The 27406-nt window shown below is 45.9% G+C and overlaps 1 protein-coding gene across 1 annotated transcript in view; it reads right to left on the bottom strand.

Annotated features, from left to right (window-relative positions):
- The window catches only part of LOC137369779 (piezo-type mechanosensitive ion channel component 2-like), a 1207705-nt gene that overhangs the window by 132749 nt on the left and 1047550 nt on the right, over positions 1-27406 (bottom strand). Inside the window, exons 37-38 of the mRNA XM_068031235.1 lie at positions 26557-26723; positions 21332-21531 (exon numbers count right to left, since the gene is read on the bottom strand). Coding sequence (XP_067887336.1) covers positions 21332-21531; positions 26557-26723 — 367 coding nt within the window. The remainder of the gene's footprint in view (positions 1-21331; positions 21532-26556; positions 26724-27406) is intronic.

Genomic DNA, 27406 nt, shown 5'->3' with positions numbered 1-27406 from the left:
TGCTGACACCCAAAGTCATTTTGACAATTTCCAGTTTCCTGGGCCCAACCGCCTCCTCTTCACTCGGACGTTCAATCTCTCTACACCTCCATCACCTACCAGGACGGTTTGTGGGCTCTCCGCTTCTTCCTGCAACAGAGGCTCAACCAGTCCCCATCCACCACCACCCTCCTCCGCCTGGCTGAACTTGTTCTCACATTGAACAACTTCCAAAGAAGGGTCTCTGACCTGAAACGTTAACTCTGCTTCTCTTTCCACAGATGCTGCCAGACCTGCTGAGTGGTTCCAGCATTTCTTGTTTTTATTTCAGATTTCCAGCATCCGCAGTATTTTGCTTTTATTATTGAACAACTTCTCCTTCAACTCCACTCACTTCCTTCAAGTAAAAGGTGTTGATATGGGTACCCGCATGGGTCCTAGTTTATTTTGTGGGATATGTCCAACAGTCCTTGTTCCAGTCCTACTCAGGCCCCCTCTCCCAACTTTTTTTCCGGTACATTGATAACTGTATCGGTGCTGTTTGCTGCTTCCACCCCGAACTGGAAAACTTTATCAACTTTGCTTCCAATTTCCACCCTCTTCTCACGTTTACATGGTCTATCTCCGACACTTCCCTTCCCTTCCTCGACTTCTCTGTCTCCATCTCTGGGGATAGGCTGTCCACTAATATTCATTATAAGCCCACCGACTCCCACAACTACCTTGACTACACTTCTTCACATCCTGCCTCCATTCCATTCTCCCAGTTTCTCCGTCTCCGATGCATCTGCTCTGATGATGCAACCTTCCACAACAGTGCTTCTAATTTGTCTTCCTTTTTCCTCACCGAAGATTCCCCCAAAATGTGGTTGATAGGGACCTCAATTGTGTCCAGCCCATTTCCCGCACTTCTGCCCACACGCCTTCCCCTCCCTCCCAGAACTGTGACAGGATTCCCCTTGTCCTCACTTTCCACCCCATCAGCTTCCAAATCCAGAGGATCATCCTCCGCCATTTCAGCCACCTCCATCATGATGCAACCACCAAACGCATCTTCCCCTCCCCTTCCCTGTCAGCATTCCGAAGGGATCGTTCCCTTTGCGACACCCTAGTCTATTCCTCCATTACCCCCGACACCTCGTCCCCTTCCCACGGCACCTTCCCATGTAATCGCAGGAGGTGTAATACCCGCCCTTTTACCTCCTCCCTTCTCACTATCCAAGGTCCCAAACACTCCTTTCAGGTGAAGCAGCGATTTACTTGTACTTCTTTCAATTTAGTATAATGTATTCGCTGCTCACAATGCGGTGTCCTCTACACTGGGGAGACCAAACACAGATTGAGTGACCGCTTTGCTGAACACCTCCGCTCAGTCCGAAAGCATGACCCCTAGCTTCCGGTTGCTTGCCATTTGAACACTCTCCCCTGCTCTCATGCCAACATTTCTGTCTTTGGCCTGCTCCAGTGTTCTAGTGAACATCAACGCAAGCTCGAGGAGCAGCACCTGATCTTTCGATTAGGCACTCTCCAACCTTGCGGACTGAACATTGAGTTTAATAACTTTAGAGCATGACTGGCCTTTTTTTAATATATTATTTTTTAACCAAGTGCCTGCTTTTACATAAGAACTAGGAGCAGGAGTAGGCAATTCAGCCCCTCGAGCCTGCTCCGCCATTCAATATGACCATGGCTGATCTCATCACGGCTTAAACTCCACTTTCCTGCCTGTTCTCCATAACCCTTAAACCCATTACTAATTAAAAATCTGTCTATCGCCTCCTTAAATTTACTCAATGGCCCGGCATCCACTGCACTCTGGGGTAGTGAATTCAACAGACTCACAACCCTTTGAGAGAAGTAATTTCTCCTCATCTCTGTTGTAAATCTGCTACCCCTTATCCTAAAACTATGACCTCTCGTTCTAGATTGCCCCACAAGAGGAAACATCCTCTCTATGACTGCTTTGTTAATCCCCTTAATCATCTTATATACCTCAATTTGATCTCCTCTCATTCTTCTAAACTCGAGAGAGAAAAGGCCTAAACTGCTCAATCTCTCTTCATAAGACAAACCCCTCATCTCTGGAATCAATCTAGCAAACCTCATCCAAACTGCCTCCAATGCAACTACATCCCTCCTCAAGTAAGGGGACCAAAACTGTACGTAATACTCCAGGTGCGGTCTCACTGATGCCTTGTACAGTGTACAGCAACACTTCCCTACTTTTATACTGAATTCCTTTAGCAATAAATGCCAAAATTCCATTTGCCTTCCTTATTACCTGCTGCACTTGCATACTAATTTTCTGTGATTCATGCACGAGGACACCCAGATCCCTCTGCACCGAAGCACTCTGCAGTTTCTCTCCATTTAGACAATAATTTGCCTTTCTATTCTTCCAACCAAAATGGATAACCTCACACTTATCCACGTTAAACTCCATCTGCCAAATTTTGGCCAATTTATTTAACCTATCCAAAGAAGGGTCACTGACCTGAAACGTTAACTCTGCTTTTCTCTCCACAGATGCTGCCAGACCTGCTGAGTATTTCCAGCATTTCTTGTTTTTATTTCAGATTTCCAGCATTTGCAGTATTTTGCTTTTATTAACCTAACCTATCCATATCAATTTGTAAATTTCTTATTTCTTTATTGCAACTTACTATCCCACCTATTTTAGTGCCATATGCAAATTTGGCTGTAGTACTTTCTATCCCTGCATCCAAGTCATTTATATAAATTGTAAAATTGTTGGGGCCTGAGGACCGAATCCTGTGGCACCCCACTAGTTACATCTTGCCGACCAGAAAAAGACCCATTTATCCCAGCTCTGTTTTCTGTTGGTTAGCCAATCCTCTATCCAAGCTAATAAATTGCCCCTAACCCCATGTGATCTTACCTCGTGTAGTAACCTTTTGTGCGGCACCTTATCAAATGCTTTCCGGAAGTCCAGATACACTACATCTACAGGATCCCCATTATCCACTTGTTACATCTTCGAAGAGCTCTAGCAAATTAGTCAAACACGATTTACCCTTCATAAAACCATACTGACTCTGATGGATTGCGTTTTGACTTTCTAAATGTCCTGTTATTACTTCCTTAATAATGGATTCTAACAATTTCCCAACGATAGATGTTAAACTAACTGGTCTATAGTTTACTACTTTCTGCTTCCCTCCCTTTTTGAATTAAGGTGTTATATCAGCTTTTTCCCAATCCACTGGAACCTTTCCTGCATCCAGGGAATTTTGGAATATTATAATCAATGAAACCACTATCTCCGCTGCCACTTCCTTTAAGACGCTAGGATGTAGGCCATCAGGCCCTGGGGACCTGTCTGCCTTCAATTCCAATAGTTTGCTCTATGGTTTAGTCCATTTTAAACTATTTTACAAGTTCACTGTGCTTGGCTACTTTTTTTGCAACAATTAACAGGACCATATTCGTATAAACTGCAGATTTCAAAGCTGCAAATTACCACAATTTTCTGGGAGGTTGTATTTTATTTCAATTTTCAAGTATTTAAACCATTTTTCAACAAAACAAGAAACTATAGCCCTTGAAAAGGAGTAGTATTAGTTATTAGTGTATATCTTACATTTATGGTCCCTAGTTGTGGTCTCGCTCTCTATGCCTACTCTATAACATCCTTTCATAATCTTAATCTACCACCTGAAAGAACAAGAATAGCAGGCACATGGGAACACCACCAGCTGCAAGTTCCTTCCCAAGTCACACACCATCCTGATTTGGAATTATATCGCCATTCCTTCATTGCTGCTGGGTCAAATTCCTGGAACTCCTTTCCAAACAGCATTGTTGGTGTACTTACACCACATGGACTGCAGTGGTTCAAAAAGGTGGCTCACCACCACCTTCTCTTGGGCAATTGGGGATGGGTAATAACTGCTGGCCTTGTCAGCAATGCTCACATCCCATGAATGAATTTTTAAAAATCTCCAGTCTTCTCTTTTCCAGAGAAAAGAGCTCCAGCCTATTAGATCTTTCCTGATAAGGATAACCTCTGAGTTCTAGTATAATTTTAATAAATCTTCTCACTTACCTTTAATTCCTTTTTATAATCTGGAGACCAGAACTGTTCACAGTATGGTCATAGTAAGGTTTGAGACAAGTTTAACATAAATTCTCTGCTTTTCAATTCTATCGTTCTAGAAATGAACCCCAGTGCTTTGTTTGCCTTTTTTATGGCAGTCTGAACCTACATCATTACTTTCAGTCATCTGTGTATCTGTACCCCCCACCCTCCCACAATCCTCTGATCCTCTATCCCATTTGGATACTTATTTTCCAAGAAGTATGTGGCTTCCTTATTCTTTGTACCAAAATATATTACCTTACACTTATCTGTATTGAAGTTCATTTGCCAATTACACAACCATTTTGCAAGTTGTTACTCCAAGGTGGGAGCAATACACTATCAATTCAGTCCCATTACTCCACAGGTCAAAGCATATTATTAAAGGTTTCCATCTACCGGAAGTTAGCCAAATTAAACACTTTATTTCCCCCCCAGAATAAAACAGACCAAACCAGGTATCTTTAAAAAACAACAAATTAACTATTTATTAATAAACTAAATTTTAAACACTAATGAGACAAACCTAAATCTAAAAGACTTTAACTTCTTATTCCTCCTAACCTTCATGCACACACACATAGGGCTAAATTTTATTGGGGTGCCGTGCTACGCGGCGGCACCCTTTGAACTCAGCGGCACGCCCACATTCACCGGCTGTCGTTGAGCCCCTGCGATATTAGTCGCAGGGGCTCATTTCCATAGAGGCCGCCTCCTCCCCCGCATATTACATGGGGGCAGGCGGGACATTCAGCGCAGTGGGAGAGTCTTTGACAGTTGTGCAGCAGGTGTTGGGGCCCTATTTTAAGCACCCCAGCACCTGCTTCCATACAGCTGTCAAAGGAATACTTACCTGACTGCTGAAGAGTGAGGCTGCTGTCAATGTGGCAGCAAAGCAGGAAGTGCTGCAGAAATCCAGCAGGTCAGGCAGCGTCTGTGGAGCTAGAAGCAGAGTTAACTTATCCAGGTTCACAGATCTGAAAGTTAACTCTGCTTCTCTCTCCACAGATGCTGCCTGACCTGCTGAGTGACCCCAGCACTTTCCGTTTTGCTGCCACATACTTACCCTGCTGTGCCCCAGTGTCCTGTGAAATTGCAATCCTCTTCTCCCACTGAAGTGTAACACTCCTTCTTGTAGGCGGGCCGCATCTGGGTGAATAATCGTAAATTTTCACATTCCAGGGCAGGTGACTTAAATAGACCATAAGAGGTATTACAGAGGTTTAAGAGGTTTACAGAGAACACACTGGCACAAATGGGAATGCACGGGTGTCACAGCAATGTAAATACGTCTTTCACTAAATGTTCCTAACCAACATGTGTGCCAGCATGTAGTGCCAATGCCCTTTGCACCGTTGGCCCTTCAGGAGAGCCAATATATGCAATAACATCATTGCCATGCCACAGATGCTGCCAGACCTGCTGAGTGAATCCAGCATTTCTTGTTTTTGCACCATGTAGCTGGTCTGGTTAATAAGTTTGCGGATGACACAAAGGTTGGTGGAGTTGCGGATAGTGATGAGGATTGCCAGAGAATACAGCAGGATATAGATCGGTTGGAGACTTGGGCGGAGAAATGGCAGATAGAGTTTAATCCGGACAAATGTGAGGTAATGCATTTTGGAAGATCTAATGCAGGTGGGAAGTATACAGTAAATGGCAGAACCCTTAGGAGTATCGACAGGCAGAGAGATCTGGGCGTACAGGTCAACAGGTCACTGAAAGTGGCAACGCAGGTGGATAAGGTAGTCAAGAAGGCATACGGCATGCTTGCCTTCATCGGTTGGGGCATAGAGTATAAAAATTGGCAAGTCATGCTGCAGCTGTACAGAACCTTAGTTAGGCCACACTTAGAATATTGCATGCAATTCTGGTCGCCACACTACCAGAAGGACGTGGAGGCTTTGGAGAGGGTACAGAAGAGGTTTACCAGGATGTTGCCTGGTCTGGAGGGCATTAGCTATGAGGAGAGGTTGGATAAACTTGGATTGTTTTCACTGGAACGATGGAGGTGGAGGGGTGACATGATAGAGGTTTACAAAGTTATGAGTGGCATGGACAGAGAGTGGATAGTCAGAAGCTTTTTCCCAGGGTGGAAGAGTCAGTTACTAGGGGACATAGGTTTAAGGTGGGAGGGGCAAAGTTTAGAGGGGATGTGCGAGGCAAGTTCTTTACACAGAGTGGTGAGTGTCTGGAACTTGCTGCCGGGGGAGGTGGTGGAAGCAGGTACGATAGCGATGTTTAAAAGGCATTTTGACAAATACATGAATAGGATGGGAATAGAGGGATACGGTCCCCGGAAGTGCAGAAGGTTTTAGTTTAGACAGGCATCAAGATTGGCGCAGGCTTGGAGGGCCGAATGGCCTGTTCTTGTGCTGTACTGTTCTTTGTATTACTCATGAGCGTCTCCACGGATGCAGTGACATGAACGTTGGCTCAGTCAGCTGCTGCCTCTAATGGTTTACACAGGGATGCTGCAGATGTGGACTGCTGCACAGCAGATGAGTGCGGGTAATGTGTGGATTGCAGAACTCATGTCGGTTACTGTGGAGCAGACAGCCTTTGTCTGATGAGCCATTTCCGTACATCCCTAGTTCACTGCTAGCCCTGCATGCATACCCTGGGTGCCATCTGTCCTCCTATGCGTCTTTCATGTTGTTGGTCCTCAGCGTCCTCATAGTCCAAGGAGGAATCCTGTTGACGTCCCTCTTCATCATGCCAGGCCTGGGCCCTATTGGGTGGGTCGTTGTGCAAAGCAGCAAAGAAAGGAGCTGGCCTTTTCGGCTCGTAGTCCAGGGCATCACCCTATCCATACATACATTGGAGGCGGTCTTTCAGCATGTCAATCTCCTGCTCAATGGTGGCTCATGTAGCTCAGAGGATGGCATTGTATCTCTCCTCTGCAGCAGTGGTGGGGACTCTCACTGGTATCTGCAGCCATGTCTGCAAAGGATAGCCCTTATCTCCAAGAAGCCACCCCTCCATCTGACCCAGTTCAGTGAACAGCGGTGGCAGCTGGGACTGGCACAAGACCCAGGTGTCATGGCAACTGCCCGAGAAGCGATCACACATTCGCAGCAAGCATCTGCGGTGATCACATACCAGCTTCACCTAGATTGAGAGGGCTCCTTTAACGGTGACGACTGCAAGTGGTAGCCTGGTGGGAGGCCTGATGGCCACATGAGTGCAGTCTCTGAACATTACAACCCATGGTTCTCCAGCAATGGTGCCAGAACCAATGGCCCTCTGGGCCTGACTGTGAGAGTCCGTCCTGAAGCGAACACACTCATTGGCCTTCCAGTGCAGGGCATTGGTGACCTCCCTGATGCAGCGGTGCACTGTTGACTGTGTGACCCCACAAAGGTCTCTGGTTGGCTCCTAAAAAGGTACAGAAGCGTCAGGTTTGAGAACCGCTGCCATTGAGGAATAAAGGCATGGGATGTCCACTGGAGCCCATGGGCTGCAGGTCATCCTTGAACAGGGCACAGAGACATGTTACCACCCTCTCCACATGTGCAATCGCCTCAGACAATGGTGCTCTGACATCCGATGGCATGTCACGTGGGGCCTGTATATGCACAGCAAACGTAATGGCGAGCTCTCCTTGGGGGCTGCTGCTCACGATCGGGGGTCTCAACATGGATTGCACCTGCCTATTGATATAGCCTCTGGCGCATACGGATTCTCAGGAGCAGAGGATCACATAATGTAGGATGAGCCATACCTATTTACATGATAAATAAAGTTGAACCCGTCATATATTTGAAGGTTCCTAACAGGGCAAGAATTGGTGCTGACGGGTACATTAGCTGCTTTCCTGGATCAACTATGTGGCATGCCATGGCATTGCCCATCTTGGCCAACACTCAAGAGTGGCACAACATGACCACATCATGATCCTACCAGCTGAAACGATTGCCCCCACCATCCATATAACCTTAATGCTCCTGCCCTTTCTGGCACCCTCCCCACACATAGGGTGCCTAGTGTGCCATTGCTCCCTCACAAACATGAACAAACACAGAGCGTACACTGTTAACGGAGGAAAGGTACACTGTACCTCCCTTCATGCCAGCAGAGCTTTCCCACCAGTGATCCCAGACCTCTTCCCTTTAAGAATGCAGAATGAAACCCCTGTAATTCCCCCCTCCTTCCTCCCTTTAAGAGTGTAGAGTGAGACCCCTGTGTATCCATCCTCCCTCCTCCCTTCCAGTATGCAGAGTGAGACCCCTTTAATGTCCTCTCTCTCCTCCAAGAGTGTAGAGTGAGACCCCTGTGTATCCACCCTCCCTCCTCCCTTCCAGTATGCAGAGTGAGACCCCTGCAATGCCCCCCTCCCTCCTCCCTTTAAGAATGCAGTCAGACCACTGAAAAGAAACTTACCTTCTGCCGCAAAACCTTCTGCCTATGTGGTCCCGCTGGCTTTTCCAATCGTGAACAGGATGGCACGTGACGGTTGCTCATTCATCAAAAAATCAGTAAGTGTCAATGGAGAGGCAGCGGGCTGCATAATCAGCAAAGGTAAGTATCGTTTACCACATGCTAATTGTGGTGCCATCGCCGTGTACGGGGGGGGGGGGAAGAGGGGTGCTACACTGAGGTCCTGCCGCCACTGGCAATTTGCAGCGGGCCCTTCTCGACGACGTGGGTCGAGGTGGGCCTCTCCACGCAGCATTTTACCGGCCACTGCAGCGCAACCTGCGGCGTCGAGGGGCTGGTAAAATTCAGCCCATACATTCAAAAACCAACGGTTAACTGGTTTCAAAAATGTTTAAAATTAGAGCTGTTTCTTAGGAATAAATAAATAACTGGGTTGTAAGTCTTTGTGAGTTATGTTCCTGGTCCGATGAGGTGTCCCACAGCCTACCAGTCAGATGCCACTTGAAGTCTCCAGACGAATTCGATGCAGTGTTTAAGATTTAGTTTATTAATAAATAGTTAATTTGTTGTTGTTTAAAGATACCTGGTTTGGTTTGTTTTATTCTGGTTGGTGGGGAGAGTGGGTGAATAAAGTGTTTAATTTGGCTAATTTCCAGTTGGATCAGTTGGCTTCTGAACTTGCTTCATATGAAATTCATATTGAAAGCACTTGCTCACACAGGAAGATGGACGGTGTGCCATATGCATATTTCTTCAAGTTACTTTATGTGTCCGGCAAAGAATTCCAAGCTAACGACAATCGATCGAGGTCACCAGCTACAGGTTGCCAACCCCTGACCTAGAAGGATAAGGACATAGAAACATAGAAAATAGTAGCAGGAGTAGGCCATTTGGCCCTTCAAGCCTGCTCTGCCATTCATTGTGATCATGGCTGATCATCCAATTCAGTAGCCTGTTCCCGCTTTCGCCCCATGCCCTTTGATCCCTCTAGACCCAAGAGCTAGATCTAACTCCTTTTTGAAAACATTCAATGTTTTGGCCTCAACTGCTTTCTGTGGTAGCGAATTCCACAGGCACACCACTCTCTGGGTGAAGAAATTTCTCCTCATCTCAGTCCTGAAAGGTTTACCCCGTATCATTAGACTATGACCCCTGCTTCTGGACTCCCCACCATTGGGAACCTTCCTGTCAAGTCCTGTTAGAATTTTATAGGTTTCTATGAGATCCCCCCTCACTCTTCTGAACTCCAGCCAATATAATCCGAACCGATTCAATCTCTCCTCATATGTCAGTCCTGCCATCCCAGGAATCAGTCTGGCAAACCTTCGCTGCACTCCCTCTATAGCAAGAACATCCTTCCTCAGATAAGGAGACCAAAACTTCACAGAATATTCCAGGTGTGGCCTCACCAAGGCCCTGTATAATTGCAGCAAGACATCCTTGCTTCTGTACTCGAATCCCCTCGCTATGAAGGCCAACATACCATTTGCTTTTTTTACCACCTGTCGCATCTGCATGCTTACCTTCAGCAACTGTTGTACGAGAACACCCAGGTCTCGCTGCATATTCCCCTCTCTCAGTTTATAGCCATTCAGATAATAATCTGCCTTCCTGTTTTTGCTACCAAAGTGGATAACCTCACATTTATCCACATTATACTGCATCTGCCATGCATTGGCCCACTCACTCAATAATATGCCATGGACCTGTGGAGTAATGGGATTGAATTGACAGTGCATTACTCCTGCCTTGATCGGCTCAATTGTCTGGGATCCAATCCCAATCCAGTGCCAATTATGTCAGTCAATTATAAGGGGAGTAATAATTTGAAAGAGAAAAAATAAAAGGAACCAGGTTTCTTGTATAATAGGGTAAAGGCTGTATCATCAGAATGGCATTAGCAGTTGTAGCAGAGTTTCTGGGAAAGGAGAATGTATCCCTCAGTGACTTGATAACTTGAACTAAGAATAAACTAAAAGATTTGGCAGAAAAATTAGGGTTAGAGTTGAAATCAGGTGCTAAAAAAGCAGAGATATTTGGTGTAATAGTCCAACATTTAAAATTGGAAGAAGATAGGAAGTCAGAGAGTGATGCAGTGGAATTCGCTAGAATTCAGTTAGAAATGAAAAACACTTGAGGCTGAAAAAGAATTAAGAAAACTTGAACAAGATAAAGGAACAGCAATAGCAATAAGAAAACTTGAACTTCAGAGAAAAAGTGAAAGAGAAGAGAGAGCATTTAGGTTAAAAGAGATGGAACTAGTTTAGTTTAGTTTAGAGAGATACAGCACTGAAACAGGCCCTTCGGCACACCGAGTCTGTGCCAACCATCAACCACCCATTTCTACTAATCCTACACTAATCCCCTATTCCTACCACATCTCCACCTGTCCCTACATTTCCCTACCTATACTAGTGGCAATTTATAATGGCCAAGTCTTTTGGCTTGTGGGAGGAAACCAGAGCACCCGGAGAAAACCCACGCAGACACATCGAGAACTTGCAAACTCCACACAGGCAGTACCCAGAATTGAACCCGGGTCGCTGGAGCTGCGAGGCTGCGGTGCTAACCACTGCGCCACTGTGCCGCCCACAGTGAGAGTGACTGAGTGGCTGTTGGATACAGGCATGAAAGATGGAAACCAAATATGAGAACCTTAGAGAATTGATTCAGTTGGAAGAGTTTAAAAATTCAATTCCTTCAGTAGCAAGAACTCATGTAGATAACATGTAAGTTTTGAAAGCTCGGCAAGCCGCGGAAATTGATGGAAAGGAAGGTGGTGAGGGTAGAAGTGAGGTCTGCAAGCTGAAGTGTTATCATTGCCACAAGATGGGTCATCTTCATTCAGAATGCTTGAAATTGCGAGGTAAACCCATAGGACTTGTTGGGGTACACAAAGCTAGTGCAGAGAAAAGTGCTCTGACTGAGTACAACAGACCAGGCGGCTGTAAAACCAGATACAAAAATCAAAAAGTGAGTGTAGAGGTTAAGAATAAGATACCCGAAAGTTAAAAAAAAAATTCTTGTCAATGGGAAAAGTAACTCCTTATCCTTTAACTGAGGCAGGAAAAAACTATTATACTCAGGGATACAAGAGCAACCCAAACATTTTGCTGGGGAATGGTATAACGTTTCCACCAGAGAGCACCCTGAACACTAAGGTTTTAGTTAATGGAATTGGCGGGGAGTTTATACCCGTACTGTTATCTAAAGTGCACTTAAAGTGCATAAATATCGGCGACCACACTCTGGAAGTGGTTCAAGAGTTCACCTACCTAGGCTCAACTATCACCAGTAACCTGTCTCTCGATGCAGAAATCAACAAGCGCATGGGAAAGGCTTCCACTGCTATGTCCAGACTGGCCAAGAGAGTGTGAGAAAATGGCATACTGACACAGAACACAAAAGTCCAAGTCTATCAAGCCTGTGTCCTCAGTACTTTGCTCTACGGCAGCGAGGCCTGGACAACGTACGTCAGCCAAGAACGACGCCTCAATTCATTCCATCTTCGCTGCCTCCGGAGAATCTTTGGGATCAGGTGGCAGGACCGTATCTCCAACACTGAAGTCCTCAAGGCGGCCAACATCCCCAACATATACACCCTACTAAGCCACCGGCGCCTGAGATGGCTTGGCCATGTGAGCCGCATGGAAGATGGCAGGATCCCCAAGGACACATTGTACAGCGAGCTTGTCACTGGTATCAGACCCACCGGTCGTCCTTGTCTCCGCTTTAAAGACATCTGCAAACGCGACATGAAGTCTTGTGACATTGATCACAAGTCGTGGGAATCAGTTGCCAGCGATCGGCAGAGCTGGCAGGCAACCATAAAGGCGGGGCTAAAGCATGGTGAGTCAAAGAGACAGTTGGCAGGAAAAAAAAAGTCAGAAGCGCAAGGGGAGAGCCGACTGCATAAAAGCCATGTCAACCAATCAAGTCACTGAGGGATACATTCTCCTTTCCCAGAAACTCTGCTGCAACTGCTAATGCCATTCTGATGATACAGCCTTTACCCTATTATACAAGAAACCTGGTTCCTTTTATTTTTTCTCTTTCAAATTATTACTCCCCTTATAATTGACATAATTGGCACTGGATTTGGATTGGATCCCAGACAATTGCGCCCCAAATTAATATGTTACGACCAAGGCAGGAGTAATGCACTGTCAATTCAGTCCCATTACTCCAAAGGTCATGGCATATTAACGTTTTCCCACCGACCGGAAATTAGCCAAATTAAACACTTTATTCACCCCCCCCCAGAATAAAACAGACCAAATCAGGTAGCTTTAAACAACAAACTAACTATTTATTAATAAACTAAATCTTAAACACCATTGTGATAAACCTATGTCTAAAAGGCTTTAACTTACTATTCCTCCTAACCTTCATGCACACACACATACATTCAAAAACAAATGGTTAACTGGTTTCAAAAATGATGTTTAAAATTAGAGCTGTTTCTTAGGAATAAATAAATAACTGGGTTGTAAGTCTTTGTTGGTTATGTTCCTGGTTCGGTGAGGTGTCCCAGAGCTGAACAGTCAGATGCCACTCGAAGTTTCCACACAAATTCGACAAACTGTCTTTAATGGATAGGCATTCAAAACACTTCAGTTGCAGCAGACGTCACACAGTTCTTTCAACAGAGTATAGCAATAGGTCTATTTGGATTTTTAAATTAGCAGTCTATCAGTAGAAACTTTACTAAAAATTCCAGAACCCCCAGAAACACAAAAAAAGACAATGGAAAGTCACTCCTGAGGCAAAGACTTCTCAGAGATTGAAAGTAAAATGGAATTTGCTCCTTCCAACAATACAGTGATTTCTTTTCCGGGGGTTTTCCCTCCTTCGGCAATACACATGTATTTTTCTGCTAAGAGAGAGGGATCCTTCCTTCAGTGAGCACGCTTCGCTGGTCTCCAGAGAAAATTGGTTCTAGCCAGTCTTTACCCACAGTCAACTGATAAAATACAGCAGGTGCTCCCTCTTTCCTGCTGTTACCAAGGAAACAAGCTTGCTGCTGACACAGTGTCCAGAGAATCTAAAAGCTTATCTCTGCTTTAAAGATACACAGCCTCCCTTAGTTTTTAAAAAAGGGAAAAAAACTACACTTCCATGACAAAGTTTATTAATTTCTTCATGTATTTTGGCACAGTCCTCTTCTGTATTAATCCTCACCCATTTTGGTGTCATCCGCAAATTTTGAAACTGTACTTCTGATCCTTGTGCCCAAATTGCTTATGTAAATGGTGAACATCAGTGCTCCCAGCACCAATCCTTATGGAACACCACTTTCTGCTTTTTATCTATCAGAGCAGCTACTTTTCACCCCGACTCTGTTTTCTGCTTTGTAGCCAGCTTGTTATGGTTTCTGCTACCTGTTCCTCGACTCCACATGTAATGCATAAATGCAAAGTGGTGGAAGTTACGTTAGAGCTATGCAAAGCTCTGGTTAGACCCTATTTAGAATATTGTGCAATAAAAACAGAACATTCTGGAAATACTCAGCAGGTCTGGCAGCATCTTTGGAGAGAGAAGCAGAGTTGATGTTTCAGGTCTGTGAACTTTCATCAGTGAGTTCTGCAGGACTTCCTAAGGGTAATGTCCTAGGCCCAATCATTTTCAGCTGATTCATCAATGACTTGTCATCCATCATAAGGTCAGAAGTAGGAATGTTTGCTGATGACTGCATAGTGTTCAGTACCATTTGCCACTCCTCAGATACTGAAGCAGCCTGTGCCTACATGCAGCAAGAGCTGGACAACATTCAGGCTTGGGCTGATAGTAGCAAGTAACATTCACGGCACACAAAGGTTCCTTAGACAGCACCTTCCAAACCCGTGACCTCTACCACCTAGAAGGAAAAGGGCAGCAGATGCATGGGAACACCACCACCTGCAAGTTCCCCCGAAGCCACACACCATCCTGACTTGGAACTCTATCGCCATTCCTTCGCTGTCGCTGGGTCACAATTCTGGAACTCCCTTCCTAACAGCACTGAAGCTGTCCCCACCCCACATGGACTGCAGTGGTTCAAGAAGGCAGCTCACCATCACCTTTTCAAGGGCAATTAGAGATGGGCAATAAATGCTGGCCAAGCCAGCGATGCCCACATCCCAGGAATGAATAAAAAAAAAACACACAAGTGCTAGGCAATGACAACCCCCAACAAGAGAGAATCTAACCATCTCCACTTGACGTTCAATGGCATTAGCTCCGCTGAATCTCTCACCATCAACATCCTGAGGGTTACTGTTGACCAGAAACTTAACTGGACCATATAAATCCTGTGGCTACAAGAGCAGCTCAGAGGCTGTGAATTCTGCAGTGTTTAAACTCACCTCCTGACTCCCCAAAGCCTGCCCACAAGGCACAAGTCAAGAGTGTGACTACTTGCCTGGATCAATGCAGCTGAAACAGCACTCAAGGAACTCAACACCATCCAAGACAAAGAAACTTGATTGATTGACACTCCATCATCATCATCTTATACAATCACTCCCTCAATCAAATGCGCACCGTGGCAGCAGTGTATACCATCGACAAGATGTACTGAAGCAACTTGCTAAGGCTCCTTTGACTTTACCTTCCAAAGCCACAACCTCTACCATCTGAAAGAACAAGGGCAGCAGACGCATGGGAACATTACCACCTGCAAGTTTCCCTCCAAGTCACACATCATCCTGACTTGGAACTATATCACCGTTCCTTCATTGTTGCTGGGTCAAAAACCTGTAACTCTTTTCCTAACAGCACTGTGGGTGTACCTACACCAGATGGACTGCAGAGGTTCAAAAGGCCAATTTCTCAATGGCAAATAAAGATTACTCAAGCGGTGAGGTGACAGTGACTGCCCTCAACATCGAGGCAGCATTTGAATGATTGTGGCATCAAGGAGCCTTTTTTTATTTGTTCGGGGGATGTGGGCATCGCTGGCTATGCCAGAATTTATTGCCCATTCCTAATTGTCCTTAAGAAGGTGGTGGTGAGGTACCTTCTTGAACCGTTGCCATCCTTGGGGTGTTGGTACACCAATAGTGCTGTTAGGAAGGGAGTTCCAGCATTTTGACTCAGCAACAGTGAAGGAACAGCGAGGAGTTCCACGTCTGCACTGAGTGAGAAGAAGGGAGTTTGGTAAGTGAGTGAATTTTAAGGGTTAATCGCTCAGTTTCTGTTTTGTTTACATCTAGCAATTAATTGAAATTCCTGTTTCAGTTAAGAGCTAAGTTAGGTTTCTTACATTTTTAAATAGGGGTATACTAACACTCTGAGACTAGCTGTAGCTAGTTAATTAGGTAGCTAGCTTAAACTGGTTTCTCAGCTGTAGCAGAGATTGAGCAGAGTTGACACAGCATTGTTTCCAGAGTATAAATTCAGGGGACTCTCAGTGCTGCTTGTATGCATCGAGTGCTGCTGGAGGGCAAAGAGTATTAAGGGAGTTTGGTAAGGAGGGAAACATAAATTAAGAAAATAAATTTGAGTATAAAAAGTGTAAAATGGGAGTTTGGTGTGTGAGGGAGGGGTTCCTTTCTTTTTTTTTAAGCCTCCAGTAGCTGCCTCTCCAGTACAGAGGAAGAAGTTGATTGGTGAGTAACTGGTAAGTTATTTTACTTCTCATTGTAATAAAAAGTTTTATAAAGTTACAGTATGGCAGGTCAGCTTGGCCAAGTGGAATGTATGTCCTGTGGCATGTGGGAACTCATGGACGCACCACGTGTCCTAGGCGAACATATCTGCAGGAAGTGTCACCGGTTGCAGAAGCTTGAGTTCTGGGATTCGGAACTTGAGTGGTGGTTGTAGTCACTGTTGTGCATCCACAAGGGAGAGGACTATGTGGATAGCATGTTTAGGGAGGTGGTCACACCGAAGATTAGGAGCATGCAGGCAGAGAGGGAATGGGTGACCGCCAGGCAGTCTAAGAGAACCTGGCAGGCAGTGCAGGAGTCTCCTGAGTCTATCTTGCTTGCTAATCGGTTTTCCATTTTGGATGCTGGTGAAAGTGATGGTTTCTCGGGGGAGTGCAGCTAGGGAAAAGTCCGTGGCACCACGGGTGGCTCAGCAGCACAGGAGGGGAGAAAGAAGAGTGGAAGAGCAATAGTGATAGGGGATTCGATAGTCAGAGGATCAGACAGCCGTTACTGCGGCAGTAAACATGACTCCAGGATGGTGTTGCCTCCCTGGTGCCAGGGTCAAAGATGTCACGGAGCAGCTGAAGGACATCCTTCTGGGGGAGGGTGAACAGCTAGAGGCTGTGGTCCACATTGGTACCAATGACATAGGTAGGAAGAGGGATGAGGTCCAGAAAGCAGATTTTAGGGAGTTAGGAAGGAAATTAAAAAGCAGGACCTCCAAAGCAGTAATCTCAGGATTACTCCTAGTGCCATGTGCTAGTGAGCATAGGAATTAGAAAATAGATTGATTGAACATGTGGCTGGAGAACTGGTGAAGGAGGGAGGGCATCAAATTTCTGAGGCACAGGGACAGATTCTGGGGCAGGTGGGACCTGTACAAGATGGACGGGCTTCACCTTAACAGGACCAGAACTAATCCTCGCAGGGACATTTGCTAGTGCTGTAGGGGAGGGTTTAAACTTGCATGTTGGGGGATGGAAACCGGAGGGGTAGCTCAAATTGGAAGGAAGTAAAGCTGGTAACAGGAGGTAGAAAAGTAGCAAGTGACATTAGAAGGCAGGCGAAACAAAGGTGAGCATCAACTAGGCTTAGAATGAAGAATGTCAAGAACACAAGGTTAAGGACACTCCAGCTGAATGCACGCAGCATTCTCAACAAGGTAGATGATTTACAGGCCCAAATAGAGGTAAATGGGAATGATCTAATTACCATAAAGGAAACATGGCTATAGGGTGACCAAGACTAGGAACTGAATATTCAAGGATATTCGACATTTAGGAATGAGAAGCAAAAAGGAAAAGGAGGTGGTGTTGCGCTGATAATAAGGGATGGGATCAGTACATTTGTAAGGGAGGGGATCATATTGGAAGAAGAAAATGGGGAATCTGTTTGGGTGGAGCTAAGGACAGACCCAGCAGAGGTGGTGGCACAGTGGTATACAGTCTGGAGGGAGTTGCCCTGGGAGTCCTCAACATCGACTCTGGACCCCATGAAGTCTCATGGCATCAGGTCAAACATGGACAAGGAAACCTCCTGCTGATTAACAACTCCTGCCCTCCCTCAGCTGATGAGTCAGTACTCCTCCATGTTGAACAGCACTTGGAGGAAGCACTGAGGGTGGCAAGGGCACAGAATGTACTCTGGGTGGGGGACTTCAATGTCCATCACCAAGAGTGGCTCAGTAGCACCACTACTGACCGAGCCCTAAAGGATAGATCTGTTAGACTGGGTATGCGGCAGGTGGTGAGGGAAACAACAAGAGGGGAAAACATACTTGACCTCGTCCTCACCAATCTGCCTGCCGCAGATGCATCTGTCCATGACAGTATTGGTAGGAGTGACCACTGCACAGTAGTTGTGGAGGCGAAGTCCCGCCTTCACATTGAGAATACCCTCCTTCGTGTTGTGTGGCACTACCACCGTGCTAAATGGAATAGGTTTCGAACAGATCTAGCAATGCAAAACTGGGCATCCATGAGACGCTGTGGGCCATCAGCAGCAGCAGAATTGTACTCAACCACAATCTGTAACCTCATGGCCCGGCATATCCCCCATTCTACCATTACCATCAAGCCAGGAGACCAACCCTGGTTCAATGAAGAGTGCAGGAGGGCATGCCAGGAGCAGCACCAGGCATATCTCAAAATGAAGTGTCAACCTGGTGAAGCTACAACACAACACTATCTGCGTGCCAAACTGCGTAAGCAGCATGCAATAGACAGAGGTAAGCAATTCCATAACCAACGGATCAGATCGAAGCTCTGCTGTCTTGCCACATCCGGCCGTGAATGGCGGTGGACAATTAAACAACTAACTGGAGGAGGTGGCTCCACAAATATCCCCATCCTCAATGATGGGGGAGCCCAGCACATCAGAAAGATAAGGCTGAAGCATTTGCAACAATCTTCAGCCAGAAGTGCCGACTTGATGATCCATCTCGGCCTCCTCCTGAAGTCCCCAGCATCACAGATACCAGACTTTAGCCAATTCGATTCACTTCGCGTGATATTAAGGAACGACTGAAGGCACTGGATACTGCAAAGGCTATGGACCCTGACAATATTCCGGCAATAGTACTGAAGACCTGTGCTCCAGAACTTGCCACACGCCCCTAGCCAAGCTGTTCCAGTACAGCTACAACACCGGCATCTCCCCGGCAATGTGGAAAATTGCCCAGGTATGTCATATACACAAAAAGCAGGACAAGTCAAACCCGGTCAAGTACCGCCCCATCAACCTACACTCAATCATCAGTAAAGTGATGGAAGGGGTCATCAACAGTGCCATCAAGCGACACTTGCCTTGCAATAACCTGCTCAGCGACGCTCAGTTTGGGTTCCGCCTGGGCCACTCAGCTCTTGACCTCATTACAGCCTTGGTTCAAATATGGACAAAAGAGCTGAAATCCAGTGGTGAGGTGAGAGTGAATACCCTTGACATAAAGTCAGCATTTGACCGAGTATGGCATCAAGGAGCCCTAGCAAAACTGAGGTCAATGGGAATCAGGGGGAAAACCCTCTGCTGGCTGGATTCATACCTAGCGCAAAGGACGATGGTTGAGGTTGTTGAAGGTCAATCATCTGAGCTCTAGGACATCACTGCAGGAGTTCCTCAAGGTAGTGTCCTAGGCCCAACCACCGTCAGCTCCTTCATCAATGATCTTCCCTCAATCATAAGGTTAGAAGTGGGGATGTTCGCTGATGATTGCACAACGTTCAGCACCATTCGTGACTCCTCAGATACTGAAGCAATCCGTGTAGAAATGCAGCAAGACTTGGACAATATCCAGGCTTGGGCTGATAAGTGTCAAGTAACATTCGCGCCGCACAAGTACCAGGCAATGACCATCTCCAACAAGAGAGAATATAACCATCTCCCCTTGAAATTCAATGGCATTACCATCGCTGAATCCCCCACTATCAACATCCTGGGGACTACCATGACCAGAAACTGAACTGTAGTAGTCATATAAATACCGAGGCTACAAGGAGCAGGTCAGAGGCTAGGAATCCTGCGGCAAGTACCTCAACTCCTGACTCTTCAAAGCCTGTCTACCATCTACAAGGCACAAGTCAGGAGTGTGATGGAATACTCTCCACTTGCCTGGATGGGTGCAGCTCAAACAACACTCAAGTAGCTTGACACCATCTAGGACAAAGCAGCCCGCTTGTTTGGCACCCCATCTACAAACATTCACTCCCTTCACCACTGACGCACAGTGGCAGCAGTGTGTATCATCTACAAGATGCAATGCACCAAGGCTCCTTAGACAGCACCTTCCAAACCAGCGACTTCTACCATCTAGAAGTACAAGGGCAGCAAATGTATTGGAACACCACCACCTGCAAGTTCCCCTCCAAGTTGCCCATCATCCTGACTTGGAACTTTATCGCCGTTCCTTCACTGTCGCTGGGTCAAAATCCTGGAACTCCCTTCCTAACAGCACTGTGGGCGTACCTACCCCAAATGGACTGCAGTGGATCAAGAAGGCAGCACACCAGCATCTTCTCAAGGGCAATTAGGGATGGGCAATAAATGCTGGCCTAGCCAGCGATGCCCACATCCCATGAATGAATAAAAAAAGCCACCAAACAGTAGTGGTAGTATGGGGCATGGTATTAATCAGGTGATTAGAGAAGCATGTGGCATGGGTAATACAGTAATCATGGGTGATTTCAATCTGCATATCGACTGGGTAAACATAATGAGCACTAATGCTGTGCAGCACAAGTTTCTGGAGTGTGTTAGGGATGATTTTCTAGAGCAGTATGTTGAAGAAGCGACTAGAGAACAGGCAATTTTAGATCTAGTATTATGTAATGAGTAAGGGCTAATTAAAAAATCTTGTTGTAAAAGAACCTTTAGGGATGAATGACCATAATATGATAGAATTTTACATTATGTTTGAAAGTGAGGTAGTTCAATCTGAAGCCAGGGTGTTAAATTTGAACAAAGGAAATTATGAAGGTATGAGGGGCAAATTGGCTGAGGTGGATTGGGAAAATACATTAAAATGTATGACAGTAGATAGGCAACGGATCGTCTTTAAAGAAATATCACATAGTTGACAGCAACTGTACATTCCTTCAAAACCTGTACAAAACCCCCAAAAGTAAAGGCAGTCAACCGTGGATAACAAAGGAAGTTAAGGATTGTATAAGATTAAAAGAAAAGGCCTATAAAGTTGCCAGAAATAGTAGTAAATCTGAGGATTGGGAGGATTTTAGAATACAGCAAAGGAGAACCAAGAAACTGATAAAGAAAGGGAGAACAGAATATGAATGTAAGCCCTCTTCTCCTTGCAGCCTCAGCAATGGCTACCTCTATTGGTGGCGCTGCCGAGGCTGTAAAGCTGCCGGCCCTCCGATTGGGCCAGCAGTCTCGGAGGCGGTCTCTTAATTGGTCGCCACCAGTAAAATTGCCACCACGGTCCCACCATTTGCCTGCGTGGACTCAGGACCCGCGTGCTGGTAAGATCCTGGCCATTGTGCTGATTAGTTGAACATTGAAACTCTATTAAAGACTGTCGGGGCAGTTTGGGATCTGCAGAAATGTCTTTAACACACCACAGAATTTTAAACACTGTGCAATGGCATGCCTGCTCCAGGTATACTTTGGTTTCGATTTTTATTTACATCTCCTAAATTTAGGTCTGGTCAAAATGAATTCAATTGATTCAAATATTTCCTGATAGGAAACAAATATAAAATGTTGGGAACAAACATTTCTAAGCAACTACCTGGACAGACTATCACGAGAAGCTATAGAATCTGTGCTGTCCATTCTCTCAGCACCCACTTCCCGGTTTCCTTCATGAATAGTTAAAGCAGCACATCTGGCACCATCATCATTTCTATCCAGACCTGACTCCCGTGAACTGTGCAACTTCATCTGGTGCTTGTAGTAATTATGGATACTGTCACGGCATGGAACGTTTCCCTATAGCAGAGTAGCACAAAAGATGATGAATGGTTAAACAATCAACTATAGAGGACTAATTTGCATTGAACAAATCTGACAAAAGCAAATTTTGGTTAAAAATGGATTATCGTAATGCATCAATTTTTCAGAATCTCTATATGAGGCTCATTTCTTGAATGAAGACAAGGAACTAGAAATTGCATTACCCTGATTTTCGGGAGTGGGGTTTGTGATTTGTGACCTGCCCACACCTGCCTGGATTGAGCTGTGTAGCACACAAATTCGGTGCATCCACCTCATTTAAATATTTATCATGTTTGGCAGAGCAGGCCCTTCACTGCTGGCTGCCTGTGTGTTCAGCAGGAGGTCCCAATAGTGTTGTTCACGTATCACACGGTGCAGCCAGCTCTTCTTAAAGGCAGGCTATCCCTCTTAAAGATAGGCTGCACTGAAGAATATTGCTGCAATTTAAATGATGGCAAGGTGAACACCAGGGCAGAGAGAGGGTTCCAGGGTGAAGGATGTGACACTAGAGGCATTAGTGTTGGAAGTGGGCAGGAGGACAGAAGCTCTGGTTCTGCGGTGGGGGGGGGGGGGTGTTGGGAGGGGGGTGGTGGTGGGTGCCAAGAGGCCCTCAAGGACCACCCTCAGAAGGAAGTAGGAGTAGGTGGCCAGGGAGGTTAACCCGCAGAATCTGGAGGTCCTGGCAGCAGTGCCACAAGAAGTCTAATGACATTACACGAGTGGACAACATCAGTGATTGCATTTTCACACGACATCTCATACCCACACCAGACCACCAACTTCTCACGCTATTCAATGCACCACATCCAGCACCAGTTCCTGGCACTCAGGACTAACATCCAGATACTCCACCTTACCCCTACACACCTACCAATGCTGCCAGCTTCACATCCATCTCTTGCTGCCTCCACAAACATCAAGATCTTCAGCTGTGGCAGGCACATTGTATTGTACTGTGTTTAGGCAATCACTGACATTCTTCCCTCCCTCTTACAGGACAAGGTGAACAGAATAGAAGAGATCAGAGCAGAACCAGCACCCAACAAGGATATCTGCATCTCCTGAGACCTATGGAGGAGATAATTGTCTGCATCATGGGGCTGGCTCCGACAGGGCACGCATGGCATTGCTGGTCCTTTGAGAATCACAGTATGTTTCCAACTTATGAACCTTCTCAACTCTCAGCACACCTTCGTCTGGCATGATGAGCAAGTTGCTGATGATGTGACCATGGACTTTTTGCTTTACACTCCAGACCCCTTTCTTTCACCAACTTTTCCCTTATGAGTTCCTGCTTTCAGACACACAAGAACTGCCATCTGCCCAGCCACAGCAACCCAATGGGGAAGAGGGAGAGAGAATAATAGCACAGCACTGATGAAGAGGCCCCTTTGCTTCAACTAACATGCAGTCACTAGCTCAGATACTGATACTGCACTACCTTGGACGCTAATGTAGAGTTGGGATCAGCACATGGCGTGTCATCTGGGCACGAGAGAGAGATCGCAGACGGGTTCTGCCGAAGAGGATGTAGATGAAAATCTTGATGGGATGGCACACAGGAGAGCACTGATGGGCATACACAGCAAGATACTGTTTGCATTGGCTGGTCTGCTAGGCAGCCTCCTGTCAAGGAGCATGGAGGAGTATGGCTACAACTTGGCAGAGGGCCTCTACTCCATCTCCCTGTCAGGCTACAGACCCAGAGGCACTGTCTCTGTTGCCCCTGCACATGCCTGTCACCTCACAGAATGATATGTTGGTCATGCAGGAAGCAAGGGAATTTCTAGTCCAAGGATTCCACTTACTCGGAGGGAGGTAGCTTTATCTGGGCTAAAAATGCGGTAAGGCCATTTAGTAGGCACAGGGATTGCAATGCGCGATTATTTCGTGAAAGTGATGCAGCCAGCACGCAAACTTCTGCTGCCTTCTCAACTCCATGATTGTGGAATGCAGCCCAGCACTCAACGTGCTGCTGAGAGGCTGCATGTTCATCAGGGGGCCCAGGTTTGTGCAAGGCTAGCACCAATTAAAGCTAGCCTGCACTTCTTAAAGGAAGTACATATTGGCTGCAGCAGGTAGGAAGCAGAGCAATGGAGCAGCAGACCAGAGGGACCTGCAAGATTAACAGAAGTCTCCCCCACTGGAAGTCAGTAGCCTTCCACCAGCTATTCTCCAGCTTCTGGGGTAGCACTGCGTAGGAGCACCAAGCAGGTGAAGACACTCACAAGTCAGGGACTAAGGGAAAGCACCATGGTGATTAGTTCAGTATTAAGTGTTTTTGGATTAAGTTGGTATGGAATGGTTGTTTTGTGTTTTCTATTATTTCAGGATTTTGGCCAAGAGAAGGTCCGTGACAGAGGGATGGAAAGGTAGGGAAGTGTGGATCAATGGTGATCTGGGAATTTTTTCAGGGGAAGCGGAATCTGATGAGACACTCACAGACAGTCTGTCCGGAGCGATGATGTCCCGGATACGCCCTCTGTTCCTCCTCCTCCTGTGGCGGTTGCCAAAAGCCTGGAGGCAAGGGTTGTGATCTCATGAGAGCGAGGTTGTCGAGGACATAGCACATTGTAAGACATACTCTGCCGAATACTGGAGGGCTCACACTGAGAAGTCGATGCTGCTGAACTCTGACTCACGACGTTCCTAGTTGCATTGTAGGAACACTGTCATGCGTAGTTGGCTGGCAGAAGGGAGTCACAAGCCTTGTGTAGAGAGGGTAGCCCTTGTTTCTGAACAGCTATCCACATGGTGGCTGGAATTTATTGACTGTAATTATTTGTAGGGCTATGCCTTCATGGGAAGAAAAAGGTGCATTATTTTCCTAAGATATTATCTGAGAATAGTCACAAAGTGTGATCAAGGGCTTGAGTATGGTTGCCAGGAAGGTTGGTTGAGCATACTGGACTCCTATAAGGATAGCAGAAATTCATCAACATGATTGCATGTTTAGGGAACAGCATCTTTTGTAGTTTAGGTACATTTCCCTGTTGAGATGTGGCGCACGAAGAACCACATGCCTGCATTCAATGGCTCCCTGCACGATTGGGAATCCTGCTATCCTGGCAAAATCAAGTGTCCCTTCCTTCTGCTTCTCTGTCTGCTTTGAAAGAAGACAATGAAGTTCCCTCACAGGGCCTCAGTGATGTCTCACATGCTGTGATGGACGGCAAACGGAGAGATGTTGGCAATATCGCTGGCTCCAGCCTGGAAGGATCTGCTGGCATAGAAATTGAGGGCCAAAGTGACTTTGGCGGTCACTGGCAGCACCACCCTCGCCCTATTCTACAGCTGCAGGTCAGGTTCAATGAAGTGTAGGCGCCGCAGAAACTGTTCCTGGCTGAGGTGCAGGTCGGAGAAGTGCTGTCTGATGGCCCTAGATGGGTAAGGCCTCCTGCTAAGAGTCCTCCTCCTCTCTCTATAAACAGCTTCTTCTCTCTGCTGCCTCTGCTCCATCTCCCTGTCCTGCTGCAGCCTAAGAGGAACTGCCAATCTCCCCCCATGACCAGGAGAAATGTTGTGCTCAAAGGCCTTTCAAATTCACAGCACTCCTTCCAAAAGGTCCAGTACCATTGTCTTCTGTCTGAAAGAACTGTCAACTCTTCCAACAACACAATACTTCCACTAATGCTACAGCAGCAAAAGAAAGTCAAAAGCACTTCTGCTGAAAATTGAATGATAATGCCTTTTAATAGTGCGGGTAGATGGTGGTGGAGGGGGAGGAGGGCAGTCGGGTGGGTCTCTTGTGCAGTTGAATGCACATTCAGCTATGCATGGTTAAAAGAGGCCATTAATAGGGAGGGCAAAATGGCTAGTTGTGTACCAAATTAACATTAGAGGCTGACTGACATCACAATGAACCCCCTCTGCATGATTCCAGTGCATTGGTGGGATGCTTGCATTATCACCCTTCAAAACATGGTGATTGGTGCAGGTTGCACTGGAAGTCAGCAGGAGTGGATCCCCCCTCAAGTTTTCATCTCCCGGCTCCTGTAGTGCTGAAACCAGTGACAACATGGAACCAAATTTTGCAGCTTCTTCATTTAAAAATACTATACAATTACTGTCCTGCTTAAGTTGCCTAATTATTCACCACCACCTTTTCAAGGGCAGTTACGGGTGGGCAACAAATGCTCGTCTTGCCAGCAATGCTCACATCACATGAAAGAATTAAAAATAAACTGTATTGTGATTCATAGATGCTGTTAATTCCAAAATCTGAAAAGGAAAAACGTTCATAAATTTAACGGTTATTGTGATGCAATTTAATAATTTAAAAATGGAAAAGTTTTATTGATTGTGATTATGTGCAGGGCTATGCCTTCATGGGAGTAAAATCGTGCATTATTTTCCTAAGATAATATTTTTTGAGGTCAGAAAGGATGATCAAGGGCTTGAGATGGTTGCCAGGAAGGTTAGTTGAGCACACTGGACTCATTTAAGAAAAAACTAGAATGGAATAGCTGTAATTCAAAGACAATAATATTGTAATTATGGAATTATGAGATGGAATGAGCTGAAAGGCCTTCTTCACCTTGTAATCTAATGTTTTTCAGTACATTGAGCAGCCTAACCTGCATTCCGAAGCCTTAAATAATGTCGTCCTGTTGTTGTCCCATTCGAGGCCTCCCCTTCCCACTTCGTTCCTTGGATTGCCTCCTTGCCGGCTGGCCAACTCAGAGATCTTCCTGATATCCCACCCATCTGGAACCAGCGAGCTACATCATGCCACCCGTTTGAAGCCTACAGCTCTCTGCCGGCATGCTACTGATACCCAGGCATGGGCCTTAGGCCAGCATGAACAAGCAAGTGGAATGGCTGTCCTATTGACTTCGTGCCTCTTTTGGCTACTAGTTGAAAATCACCCCAATTATCAACAAATAGGATAAGGGCAGGATAACAGACATATACTGAGTATAAGCAGGGTAACAGACTGCAGCATTTTTGAAATTGAATCCTAATTAAATCTTTTCAATTAATAAACAGGATTCTAAGAATGATGTCAACATTCCATACCTTCTTCACTTCCCTTGTAAGCATACATCTCTCTATCCTCAGCACAGTGGATATATCAATACATTCCTTTGAGATTGAATTCAGCCATTTTGTAAAACTATCCACCAGAGCCAAGAAGAGAACCCACGTGAACTTCAGAAGATTAAACACCCGCTTGATAACATTATCTGGGAAACAGAAAGGAAAGGATTATTAGAAATAGACAGTTAAGAAAAATAGGAGTGAATTTAGTCCTGCCAGCATGGAGTGCATACAGGGAATTCAGATAGGGAGGTAGGCCCTCAAGATTTTCTTTCCATTCAAATGAATAGAGGCTAGGTCAATTGAAAATTTCAAAGCTGAAATTGATTGAGTTTTGTGCGGAAAGGGTATTAAAGGTAACTGAACCAAGTAGATGGAGTTAAGGCGCAGATTAATCACGATCTAAATGAATGGCAGAATAGACTCCAGGGGCTGAATGGTCTACTCCTGTTTCCATGTAGATGGAAAATTGTGGAACTGTAAATGGGGTGCACTGGCCTCCATGCCTGAATTGAAGATATGCAGTCTCTCATCTATGACCCAGAAGCTCTACATCGCAAAATTTACCCCATACTGCTGCATTTTAACAGTGCTATTCTTCTACAAAATGAATGACAGGTAGAGTTTAATGTGGATCAGTGCAAAATCATGTGCAAGGCAACAGTGGCACAGTGGTCAGCACTACAGCCTCACAGCTCCAGTGACCCGGGTTCGATTCTGAGTACTGCCTGTGCGGAGTTTGCAAGTTCTCCCTGTGACCGCGTGGATTTCCGCCAGGTGCTCCGGTTTCCTCCCACAGCCAAAGACTTGCAGGTTGTTAGGTAAATTG

The sequence above is a fragment of the Heterodontus francisci genome, chromosome 5 (genome assembly GCF_036365525.1).
Source record: "Heterodontus francisci isolate sHetFra1 chromosome 5, sHetFra1.hap1, whole genome shotgun sequence".
Classification (NCBI taxonomy): domain Eukaryota; kingdom Metazoa; phylum Chordata; class Chondrichthyes; order Heterodontiformes; family Heterodontidae; genus Heterodontus; species Heterodontus francisci.
The sequence above is the reverse complement of the archived record's forward strand: the minus strand, read 5'-3'. Positions and strand labels throughout refer to the sequence as shown.